Raw genomic sequence first — 12,995 nt, 5'->3', positions numbered from 1 at the left:
GAGAGCAGCCCAGCAGGCTTTAGAGGTGAAGGGGAGAATTTCTTGAGGACTAGAGCAGACAAAGCAGAATTTGCTGCCATTCAGCAAGCTGTTAAGTTAGCTGCAATCATGGACTACCCTTCAAAACACACTGGACTTGGAAGAACTCTGTAGGAAATACAATTTCTCTTGATGTCTTCTTTTGTCTCCCTTTTAAAAAGCTAAGTGTTTAGGTTTTAGTTTTCATTCAGACCAAACTTTTATTTCTGAGCCTAGTGCAGACATGCGCTAACCTAATTTTGAAAGAGCATCCAGGAAAAAAAAAATGCTATTGGTGTATTGTAAACATATAGTTATACTAATCTCGGCAGAGAAACACAAGAAGCCTTTAACAGGACATTTATATCATCTTAAAACCACTCATAAAGCACTCATTGGATTGATTGAAATATACAGCCACAGTGTATTTCAGGGAAAATAAAGTGAGCAGCTCCTTTCCCTACCCCCTTCCTTACTGCTCCTCTGCAAGAAAAAAAGGAAAAAATCTCATTTAGATCTGTGTTCCTTGCTGCATGAAGCAGCAAGCTTCTTGGCAGTTTCACTGATACTTTTCTGACTGCTAAGCTTCAAAATAGTTCTGAACCTCAGCCATTTTATGAGGCCAGCAGTGATTTGAAAATACTGATGCCTGTCGTTTACATGGAACAAGTCCTGATTTCTTGGACCCTACTGAAAATCCATTCACCAGTAACTACTGAAGCTAAAGAGATAGGGCAGGCAGTGGGAACTTGTGTATTGATGTACGACCATTTTTCCATAGGCTTTGTGGAAATTGTGCTAGGTTTCTTTTTGCAAGAGCTAGGAATATCTGGTAAGTATGTCACTGCTCTTTCATGAAACAGAATCACTTTTAATTCCTTTATTATTGCATTTGGATGTAAAATGCTTATCAGTAGAAGATCTGGGTGCACATCACAAAACTTAGATCAGAATTAGGCAACCATTTCTGTGACAACCCCCACATAGCACCAAAATAGCTACTCTGAAAAGGAGTGATACGAGGCAGATGATTAAATGTCAGTGAATTCTAAAGACTGCTTCTACCAGGGAGCACAAAGAAAGTGATCTTGCATTGTGCTCTAAAATGTCTCTACCCTGTAAGCTGATCTGCGCAGACTGATGGTTCTTACGCTGTGTGTTGGCTCTTCGACTCCCGAAGGTGTGCACGTCCACGTGTGTGATCAAGGTGCGTGATCGAGGCTGAAACAGCCTTCCCCGGGGAACGCTCTGCAGCTGACCTCCTTGGTTTCAACTTCAGGACGTAGGGTGCTGCAAAGGGCTAAGGGTAAGGCAGGTCTGAGATAATGAGCATGGAGACAACACAGGTCCTTAAATTTCACCCAGACTGGAACTCGTGGCTGAAGAAGAGCGTACAGGTGTGAAGCACTCTTGTCAGTGTTTCTTAATGATCTGGCCAAACAGATTTCTGTTAGCAGAAAACATGGTGTAAATGCCTTCACGTGCAGATTACTCAGCCATGTCACAGGCCACGTGCTGATGGGTATGAGAAGGCTAGTTTTCTATTTCCTCCTAACCGAAAGCATTAGGCTTGTACAATGTGGTAAGTCAATAGTTTCCTAACTGCACTGTATTTACAGAACACCTCTTAACGACTGCGGTGCATTTCTAAAAATTGCACATGCTGTCCTAAGAAAATTCTGTGAACTTTATGGCATGTTATTGTGCCTTTCAGCTTCGCAGCTCCCACTGGTCTTTCCATATACCAGATTCCCATGATAATTCTTCTCCATTATTTATTGTTAAGCCACATTAGGGACTTAGTTTCTGTTCTAGAAGCACTACATAGCCTGAACAAAATCTAAATCCCCGATGATTCTCACCAGTGGTCACTTGAATAAACAGAAGTGCCTGGAGCACGCAAGACTCCTTATCACATTACTCAGTATGCTGAACAAGTAACTACCTTACTGTATTTTATTCTGCAGACGGATTTGCAGCCTTCTCTTCTACCTGGAAGAAACAGCATTCTTAATGCAAGCCACATGATATACTTGCCCGTACACACCTTGAATATGCACAGTTACACTGAGAATAAACCCTGCTCCACACAGAGTGGCGGTTCTGTTGGTGCAATGGTCAGGAATAGCAGCTGCACTGCACTTTACCTTGCCTGAGCTAAGAGTAATTACCCACTGCCTGAGACCTCACATACAATTCATGGGTCTAGACTTGTTAAACCTGCAATTAAGATCAAAAGAACACATTTTAGTGGATAAAATGTGGTTTGTGTGGTCTTTAAAAATATAGGCTGAAAATTTCAAAACTACGTGCTGAAGTTTGGCTTTTCAGATACACAGGTAATTTTGTATAAGTCACTTGGTTTTTAGAAGTAACTAGCAATTTCTTTTTCATCTGTGAATGTTTAGTATTACTGACAAGTAGGCCACCTATCTGCAAGTGCCTAAATATGGACTCAGAAAACTAGGTTTTGGCATGCAGATGCAAACACCGTGTCTGTGAAGTTTCTATTCGTTGTGAAAATTTGCTTTTTTTTTTTCCTCCTCTGAGTGTAAGCTATTTTTCTCTTACAAAATTGCTTTTCCCCCCTCAGCTCAGATGGTTGCAGATATCTCCCAGAAAAATCCACACAGAATAAAAATTTACAATGTTTCTTGAGTTTCATGGTAATGTCCTATTCTGTGAGGGCAAACAAAACAAATACTTTGTGTTCACAGACAGACAAGCTGGCAAATTTATAAGCCGTAACTGAAATCGTATTCTGGTACTGGCAAATAATAATAATTAAAAAATATTTATGAAGATTTTAAACTTCAGACTACAAACAAAAATAAAGGCTTCCCACCCCAATATGTTTCTAATCCAACTGTCTTGTCCTTGGTTTGTTTCAATGTTGTCTTAACAAAAAATAGCATATGCCTCTGATTTTTAAAATTCACTGCATATTTGATCATTTCAATCACAAGACATCAGTGGTAGTCCTGTTTTTTTTTCATATTTTATTAATTTTAAAATGCATACTTTGATTATTTTCTCTAAAGTTGCCACAAAATTTTCAGTCTCCAGACTATTTCGGTTAAAGTGTGAAGAAAAATGATGGCAGAATTCAGATTTGCCTTAAGAAAGGGTAGATGAGGTTTTACTTTTCCCTCAATTTTCACTTTATTGTAAATAAATTTTAAGCACGCTTACTTGCATATTAACATTTTACATTTCTTTTTTCTGATTAATCTTTATATATTTTCTTATCATTTGTGAAATCATATTTATTCGAACAACACTTAAACACATGCTTAACTTTGCAGTTGTTTCAAGTTACATTTTAGACTAAGTGATGCCATGAATAGGGCTGATCTTGTAAGCATGTCTTAAAGATTTTCTTGAATTGGGTCTTTTGTCAGTGAAAGAGCCACTGTAGATAACTCTCCTCTTTCTGTATTCTGCTTTGAATATTTCATATATATCCATTGTAGAAAAGTGAATCCTTTTTTATAAAGACCAGTTTATTTTAAAATAACTAATGTGTTAGTATTGCCTTATTCATTGAAGCAGAAAATGTTACTATCTTTATGTTGTCTAAGGTCCTATTCCTTACCTTGATCTCATCTGCGTGCTGCAACATACGAAAACATTCTGTTTAATGTTTTTTAATGTTACAGGTTCAATATGCTGTAAGACTTTTCAGTTCATAATAGCAACCAGTAGTTTTTGTCAACTGTCTTTTTAACCAACCTGCTTGTATAGCTTTGACGATGCATGTCTGGCTTCAGCAGAATTGTTACATCAGTTGTAATATCCTTGCTTATTTTGCTCCATGCAATTCAGTATCCTTTAAGAGTCTAGATTTATTTGTTTCTTAACTGGCAAGAAAGAAAATCTTGTCTGCTATTTAAATTTCCATCCATCTATGATTTAATTTTGCATTTGTATGTGACACGTCATGTCTACCACACTAAATTATACAGCAAAATTGAAAACATTTAGTGCTTAACAGTCTGCATGGGTCAATAAAAAAATATGCCTGATAAAAGTCTATTTCATAAAGGTGCCAAAAATGACATGTAGAAGCTGGGTGTATAGATTGAAGGTAAGCAGAGGGATTTCTTGTAATGCTGTAAATGCGGACACAGAGAAAATCTGTAATGGTTACATGGGTTTTATATGGACTTGTGTACAGACAGTAAGCACCAGGATAAAGAAATGGATTCTAAAAAATGTGTATTTTGAAGCTTCAAGGCTGAAAAAAGAATGTAACAGTTTAAAATACAAGTAGGCCAGAGTACTACAAAACTTACTACATGACATAGTCTTAAGCAATATCTTTAGAAATAACATTCAGTAAGTGCCAGATCACAAAGTATCTTCTTTTGAAACTTCGCATCACCAGCTATGTATTAACACCTCATTACTCAATGGATTTTATTACCACATTCCTCTAAGCATTGTTGCCATTTGGGTATGAGTAATATCACCAAGCACTGCAGAAAAATCGTGGAACCTTCAGCTGTTATCTCAGGGGGTGAAAAATCATTCCAACTTGATGAATTTAAAACCATTTTGAAGGTGAGATGCGGGACTTTTAAGTATCTTTTGAAGAATCCAAATCATTAAAAAACCCTTGACTAGCCTTAAAGAACCCGATAGAGATGGGGTTTTAATTTATGCGAGAGGAAAACTTGTGAGACGTCCAGAAGTATTAGAATGAAAACTAGACCTCAGCCATTTCCAGGGGTTTCATATTATGTCTTTGGTTTAGGATTCTACCTGTATTCATTCAAATTATCTAGGATCAAGTCTACTCATCTTGTAAGTAATAAAAATGACATTAGCGGTCCAGCTGCAGGGCTAAATGTTTGTGCTGTGTGGTATCCAGGAAAGTCCAAAGCATATTCTTCCAGTGAGTATTCAATGCCTCAGAAGGAAAAATGAAAAATCCTAAAACCCAGGAACAGAAAAATAAATATTTCTTTAAGTCATTTGTAAAGCTATTTACATTGCATCTTCATAGGAGTTTCCCAAGGACCGAAACAATTAGGGTATTAAAAAAATTAAGTTGTTACAGTGACCTAATTGGTTTTAAAGTTAAGATGGCATAACATTCCTATGTGCATTACATATGTCTGTCATTTCCTTTAGAACAAGGAGAGTTACAAAATGAGACAAAGACTCCCTTCTCTATAAATGCATATGTAACTGCCACGCTATATGAAATGAAGGCTTTTACTGGCCCACAGACTACATTAGGATTAAGTGTCCTCATTAGATTACTTTGGGCAAAAGTAATAAAAAGGTAATAGTACACAGTACCACAGCATCCTCAAAAAGCGATATTTACTATGCTCTTCTAAAAAAAGCCAGCTAAGATTCAGCCAGAAATTGATGTCAGATTCCTGCTTTAAGATTAAGAACTTCATGTTCAATTATTGTTTGTTACTGAGATACTAAATACATGTTGTTTTGCTGTCTTTGGCTGTCTGTTCTCATTCAGCATTTACATGTACCTTTGTCACCTTCAAATGGGTTTTATTTCACCTAATTTTAGACATCTGGAAGACGGTTGTCTAGTCAAAGGTAGGCATCTAGGCTTGCTCTCACCAGAGTTGACAGAGAAAATAAAGCACCTGCAAGAGGCAATTTATGTCACTTTTTCCAGAAGGAGATGGTTTGGAGTGATAGGTGCCTGTCCACCACAGAGGCAGGGTATGACTAGCTGAGGTTGGACCCCTAAGTTTTGGTAGTTGGTGAGAAGAATCCCACTGTAGTAACTAAAAGGGATAAATGTATGTGCAAGAGTTCAGTCATGACATTGTCTAGTTCTTGCAGATGAAGATATAATACCAAAATATGATTTCAATGTACAGATGGTGGCTCCAAAGCCAGTCCAATATACCCTAGGATCACATTTACCTTTCCGTTGAAAGGCCCTGAAACCACAAAAATTCTACTGACCCCTTAGAACTTCTTCGCTTCTCTGGCTCTCACCACTATGCTTTATGGCACCTTTTTGTGACAAGCCATGGAGCATGAAGTGCTCAAGACAGGAACCTTGTTTGATACAGAACATATGTGCTTAATTTTATATATGGTGTATCATTTCACCAGCTTCAGTTAGCTTTGTAGGATCTTGGCCTATCTCCTTAGTCTATAAATAAATAATGACAGTTTTATAAATAAATCAGTTTCTAACCAGCTGAAACTGTGTTATCTTTGCAACTTTTACCAATCAATAGAGCAGTGTGAATGACAGGCACAGGTTCTGCAGTTTTAAAAAATCCGGTATAACGGTAAATAAATATAGTTACATGTAAGAACCACATAAATATTTTGATGCACTAGCATAAAATACTTCATACGACATTTCAGAATATGCCCCAACCTTTTACATCCACGGTAGGCCGGGGAGTGTTTTTTAGCTGGCAGTTCAATGTTCTCCCAGTGTAAATAGATGATCAATCATTCTTTGTTGTTATTGTTTTAAAGAATAGTCCGAAACCCAATTCACAGTGAGTGTTTGTACTGCCTGTTCTTTTTGTTCTCTTATCAATACAAGTTTTAATATTAAAAAAGTGCATTGTTTTCATCTGGCCGCTGGAGTCTACGCGTTAGGCTCTACTGCCATTTCTCAAGTTCTAGGTTGGTGGGAGAGTGCAGGTGTGAGCCTGCAGAGGACACCGCAACTCCGTAAGGGCAGGAAGTAAAGAGCGTATCAATCTATTCAGCAAACAAAAACACAAATAGAAACACTGAGGTGGAGAAAATCCATTCCCATGCTGTGAGTTACTGTACTGCAGTGTAGAACTTGTGTGAAGATGGATTTGAATTTCACCAGCCTTCCTGTCCTGCTCACTCACATGAAGCTTACGGAGAGCTAAACTCCAGTCTCTCTTTTGAAGCCTGACGCAGGGCAGAAGCGTCAGGCAGCGTGTCTCTACCGTCCTCGCGTCAGGACAGCTGGACGTACCGTTTTTCCACACGACGCGCTATGAAGAACGCCCGGTTTTAATTACGTTGCCACGAACCGGCCTTGCCACATTCCTGTCACCACGAAGACGCCTTTTCTCCACGTCTCTCTTCTGGCATGGGTGGAGAGGTCGCAGGATGGTGACAACAGCCAGGCAGCAGGTTTGAGCCCCGCCGCCCGTCAGCAGTCCACCCGTGACGAGCGCCCGGAGCGAGGGCTGAAGGCCAAAAGGCCCATCCCCACCCTGGAGGGAAGCATGGGGCAGGGGCAATCGCTGAGGGGAGGAGATCGCCCCGGGGGGGGAAAGAGGGCTCTCTGCTTTGGAGGAGGCCTCCGGGCTCCTGGCAGGGCCCGTGGTGCTGCTCCCTGACTCAGGGAAGGGGCCTCATCCTGCTCAGCAGGGCCCCTTGCAGCTCTGGGAGCCCCACGGCAGTGGGCGGCCAGGACCCTCATTCCCCTCAGCCCCTCGCTCCCCTCAGCCCCCTCGCTCCCCTCAGCCCCTTCATCCCCTCAGCCCCTTCGTCCCCTCAGCCCCTCACTCCCCTCAGCCCCCTCGCTCCCCTCAGCCCCTCAGCCCCTTCGCTCCCCTCAGCCCCTCGTCTCCTCAGCCCCTTCGCTCCCCTCAGCCCTTCGTCCCCTCAGCCCTTCGCTCCCCTCAGCCCTTCGCTCCCCTCAGCCCTTCGCTCCCCTCAGCCCTTCGCTCCCCTCAGCCCTTCGCTCCCCTCAGCCCGCTGCCGGCGGCCTCAGCGCCGCCTCAGGCTGGAGCCAGCGGGCGGCGCTCGCCCGCGCCGCCGCCGCCGCCTGCGCCCTCCGCTCACCCCCAGGAGGGGGGAGACATTGCCGGCGAGAGGAGAAACTCCCCCTTCTACACCCGCCACCTTCCTCAGCCCCCTCCCCGCCTTCGCTCCTTCGGTGGGGGGGGGGATACCGCAAAGGGGCAGCGGGGCGGCGGTAGCGCTGCCGCCTCAGCCTCTCGCTCGGCGGCCGGGGGGCTTGAGGGCAGCCCCCCAGCGCCCTCCCCGTTCGCTTGAGTTACCCCGGGGAGGGGGGGGTAAGGCAGGCGGAGAACGGGGAGGGGGAGCAGAAGGGGAGGGCTCCGCGCAGATGAACGCCGCTCCTGCGAGATGCTGCACGCCCAGCTCCCAGCCGGAGGGGGGTAGCAGCCTCTGCCTCCGCCGGCTCCTGCCTTTGCGAGGGCTGTTGCCGCCGCCGCCGGACGCCACCTTCTCCCGCCATGGAGCCGCTGCCGCTGGAGTGAGCGAGCGCGACGGGCAGAGCTATAGCCGGCCGCATGGATGGATGTGTTTAGCTTTGTGAAGATTGGGAAGCTCTCCGGGTAAGGTTGTTTGCTCTCTCTCTCGCCGCTCCGCCACCCGCGGCCGTCCCGCTAGCCCGGCTTGAAGTGTGGGGGGGTGCCCGGTATGGGGGGGGACCCCCCCCCCCCCCGCCGCTCTCAACTTCCCTCGCAGCGTGGGGGGGGGCAAGGTCTGAGGGGCGAGGTGGGCGCTGGGCGCTCGTTGCCCCCGGTACCTGGGCAGGCTGGCGTGGAGGGGGCGGCCGGGGCGGGTGTGGAAATGCCAAAGCGGCGACGGGGAGCCGGGACCGTGGGGGGTGTGTGTATGTGTGTGTGTGGGGGGTGGTCGCGCCTCAGGGGGAGGAGGGGGCTCGCCCTTGCCCCGCCGCTCCCGCTTGGGGGGCCGGCGGCTCGTAGCAGGAGCGATATTTTTAGAGAAAGTGGTGAAATCATCGCCGGATTCCGAGCGCTGCCCCTCCGCCGTTTCGCTACGGTGACGGGCGCTGGGGCGCGGGGGGCTGTGGCGTCTCCGTAAGCCCTCACCTCAGGCATGTGCTTCTCGTTGTTGGAACGGGTGCTCGGTTAGGATTATTTTTCTTCTTTTTTTTTTCTTTGCTTTCCGAATAAATCTCCCTTTTGACAGCCTCGGAGTTGTGGTCTCTTGCCTGTAGACTGTTGCGTTCGCAGCTGGTTGCCAGGCCTGAAGCTGCATAGATGGATCAAGAAGCACAACAGCCCCCGTTAAAATGTTTTTATTACAGTTAAATGTAACTGGAGGTAGCCCTTCTCCGTAACAGGGGAAATCGTCTTTTATCCCAAAGATGCAGTATAAAAGTACTCGAGTTGCAGGATTTTTTCAGGCTTCTGGTGCAGATAATCTTCCTAAAGGATTTAGCTTTGATCACAGTAACTAGGAGTGTTTAGAATTCTTATGATTCAGTGGTTCCTACACCATAGTTACCGCATCCTTTTCCATTTATGAAGCGCATATGAGGCTGAAAGTGGATGTTGTACAACAGGGAGAAAGGCCTCATTAAGGAAATACAAAAGGTAGCTTGCTCCAGCGGTGCTCAGGTAGGGAGCTTGTCAGAATGACAGATGGTCTTTAAAAAGCAAATACTGCATGGCTGGAAGTTACCGAGTGCCACAGGTGCAGGCGTAGCCTTTATCCCCCAAAATTCCCACCGTTGCACCTGGCTGTGATTACAGCTCTGCTTGTGGCGATGCCAGCACAGAACAGCTGCTATCATTCAAGCACATCATTGTCTCATCCTGCTCGCAGCAATTTTACACGATGTGACGGCTCCAGCGCTAGCAGCCCGCTCGGCTTTCCTTGGGTCGTGTTCCCGGCTGATACCGCTAGAGCTGCAGCAGCAGTAACTACAGTGGAAACTTTGAGGAGAGGGAAAATATGCTCACATAGATAAGGAGCAGGTGACGTAGTATGATATTTCTTTCCAGGTAACTGAATTGCTTGACCTCTTCTATTTGTTTGGAAACAGTGTTTTAGAAAAGCTACCAGCTCTTCATGTCACGCTTGAGCTAGAATTAAAGGGAGAGAAAGGGATGCGCCGCTTGGAAATGTTATTAAGGCAGCTACACGGCAATTTCTGTATATATATATATAGAGGAACCTTTGGTCTTTGTTGCTGTGTACAAAATTGGTAGCTTTCTGCATACTTGAAGACACAGCTGTTGCCAATGCTGAGATTTGTATTTAAGTAAAGGCAGATCATAGCATTTTTCCAGAAGAACCTGAAAGTTTCTTCTGAAATGAATTCCCAAGTTTCAAAGCTTGCATCTGGCTTTGCTTGATTCAAAGATATGAAGTACTTAGAGAGCGAGTTCATCTTGTAGATCGCAGTAAATAATTTCTGTACAGAGCTACTCTTTTCGTTTCTAATTTTCTGGTTGTTAGATGTCCTAATAGTTTACACAGGACTTTACTTGCTGTTTCCTAGGTAACAACTAGGTATCTGTTCCAATTCTATGAGAGCTTCACGGAGCAGATAGGTTCCAGTGTAAACCCCGTTTTTAATCCCTCTGTGCGATTGGGTTGAAAAACTAGTTTGCCTGAAAATGCTGGTTCTTTCTTTGCTGTTAGAAGGAAGGCCTTTCTGAAAGAAAGGAGTGCAATGGTAAACAGTATTTAACCGAGAGCGTGATCTTGCAGGCAGATTACCTACAGAAAGTTGTTTTGAAATTGGCTGGTGCTGAGCTTTTTTATGACTTTCAGTCTTTTTTTCAGTATTATTTTGTTGCGCATTCAGGTCTTCTCATTTTAGCTTGCAAGTCAGCTATTACAGTTGTAGTCTGCAGCCTTGATTCTGCAGGCAGTGGCAAGGATAAGCTCTGTTATGCATGGCTACTGGAAGGGATACTTCTTAAAGTCATGGTATAATTTTAATAGATGTGGTGAGAATTTAAATTTTGCCTTGATCAATTAATGTATAAGAGCTTTTATCTAGAATAAGCTCAAGATAGGGTATAAACTCTTAGAAGGTAGCTACTGGATATAAAATTTTACATAGCATACATAAAACATTATTATGTTTTAATTATCTGTGCAGTTTTTTTATGTGGTACCTGTGTGTGTAGGGTCTTTTAGAGAATCTTACTTCTGCAACTGCTTCAACCATCGTCCGCAATTGCTGGGTGAGTGGGGAATATGGGCATAATCTGGAAAAGGGATGTGTGTGAAATGGAAGAGAACACCGAACTTGTTTTATGATGGATGTGATCTCTGGTAATCTTTTCTTTCCTTGCCTTTGCATCAAATATAGATGCTTCATGGTAAAGTTTCTGTTGATTTCTAAAGATTGGAGATACCCATCTGACACTGAAAACAAAAATACCATGTAGAAATATTGATTGCACTTTCACTGACATAGCTTCTCTCCCACCCCGCTTTTGGAAATTCACCAGTCTAGTAATGATCTGGAGTCGTTGTTTTGGTATAAATCCCGTGGCGTCATTCTCTGAAGGAAAAAAAAACCCAACAAACCCAAAACCGTTTTTATTTTAATGACTTTCCAAGTGTAGAGAATGATTGACAAGCCTTGTTGAACGGATCAGTACTCTGATGTGGAGCTGTACAAGGCAGGTGAATATTTCTGTAGTGTGGGCTGCGTAAGCGTGTATGGTGTGGTATGTCTGTAATTTGGGAGGGAGGATTAGCAGGATAGATAAGGTGCACATAAAAATTGCCAGAGAGGTTGGATCAGAAGTCTGCCTGGCCACCCGGTATTCTCTCTTTAATTGCTTTTAGCAGCTGCTTGGGGAAAGAGTAGAATGAGCACAGGTATGGAGCGGTGATTCTTGAGTGTAGGTATTGGGAGCAGAGGAATGATGGTGCTGCTGTGGCAAATATGAAATGGAACGTTTTCAGATCTAGGTGAATCTGAGTAAAGGGTACAGTGTCAAGTTTCTAGTCGGTACTGGACAGATGAACTATGAAATAGTAGGTCAGAATAGCGAACAGAGGTTAGCAAGGGTTTAAATGTGTGTTCATAGAATGTATTTTTAGTTAGAAAATCTGTTCATTGGCGATGACTGTTTTCATGATATCTGTAGAGGTCAGTTCTGTTTCCAAGCTTTTATAGCAGGATATAAAACTTTCTTATGGAAAGACGGTTGTCTGGATACCACCTGAATGTGAGTGAATGGGGTAGTGACCCTCCAGAGTTGGGACGCATAGCTTCTGTGCCTCTGCTACTGTTTGTAGCTCTGCCAAATAAGACTAGGTAGAAAATAACATGATTGTCCATGTGAGTGGCCATCGGTCTGTAAGCTGTGGCAATACTGGTAAGGGTGGGTTGGATGTCTCTTGTCACAGTTACCTTTGTGGAAGAAGTTCTGAGCTCGTGTGAGCCATTTGTCACCAGAAAGGAAGCCTCCCCAACATAGGGCTGTGGTATGGGGTCAGAAAGTAGACATCTGCACTACCTCATTGTGGCCGTAAAAGTATAATTAATGGAGGGTTAACCCTGTGTAACAAACAGGAGGATACCAGCAAGACTTGGACTCGTCCTTAACAACAATGCTGATCTGTGGTACGTGGTAGGTAAATTTATCATACCTGGATCTTTACTTTTCTGCTCAAGTTTTGCATTGCCATCCATTATTGTTGAGTTTAAGTTTATTCCATTAAAAACTGGATGTGAATAGCCATATCCCTTCTGTACCCCTTGGAATCAGCTTTAGAACAACTACAACAAAACAATCCCACAACACTGCAAGCTCCTTTTTTCGGAGAGCGCTCAAATATGGCTTTTTTCCCCTGTGATTATGCTAAACCTGAGGCTGGATTTCTCACTGAGGAGGAACCTCTTAGAGAGTCCTTTTTCATTGGGGTTGGATAAAGCTCACATTCTCATCTTTTGTGCTTGTCTTTCCATAGCTGGGCATCTCTAAATCAGGTAGATTGACTTGGTACCTGCACAAACATTTGGGCTTTTGGGTTCTTAGGGCCTATAAAAGCGAAGCAAGTCCAAACAGACTCCGTATCTGGGATTCTTGCATTTGTTGTCTTGTTTTTCAGCCTTTGTACTCCTGCGCGTGGTCCTGTTCTCTCCAGATACTGTCTTTAGATGTCCTGCCAAACTGGTGTGAAAGGTTCTCTCCCAGATCTATCTTAAAAATCTAACAAACCAGAAGCTGTGTTTGTAGATTCTGAATACTAGGCTCTGGTTTTTACAGGGAACAAGGTTGCTTGGCTTCATG

At 43.8% G+C, this 12,995-nt stretch overlaps 1 protein-coding gene across 4 annotated transcripts in view; it reads left to right on the top strand.

The window, feature by feature from the left end:
• Nucleotides 1–12,995, top strand: part of FRMPD4 (FERM and PDZ domain containing 4) — a 410,939-nt gene that overhangs the window by 97,252 nt on the left and 300,692 nt on the right. Inside the window, exon 1 of one of the 4 annotated variants that reach the window (XM_069770398.1) lies at nucleotides 8,003–8,315. The exons of the other annotated variants lie outside the window; for them this stretch is intronic. Within the exon in view, the coding sequence (XP_069626499.1) occupies nucleotides 8,275–8,315 (41 nt within the window). The 5' untranslated portion in view covers nucleotides 8,003–8,274. Of the gene's footprint in view, nucleotides 1–8,002; nucleotides 8,316–12,995 lie in introns of those variants that run through there. 4 annotated transcript variants of the gene reach the window in all.

The sequence above is a fragment of the Haliaeetus albicilla genome, chromosome 25 (assembly GCF_947461875.1).
Source record: "Haliaeetus albicilla chromosome 25, bHalAlb1.1, whole genome shotgun sequence".
In the NCBI taxonomy this organism is placed as follows: Eukaryota; Metazoa; Chordata; class Aves; order Accipitriformes; family Accipitridae; genus Haliaeetus; species Haliaeetus albicilla.
This window is presented reverse-complemented; position numbering and strand designations above follow the sequence as displayed.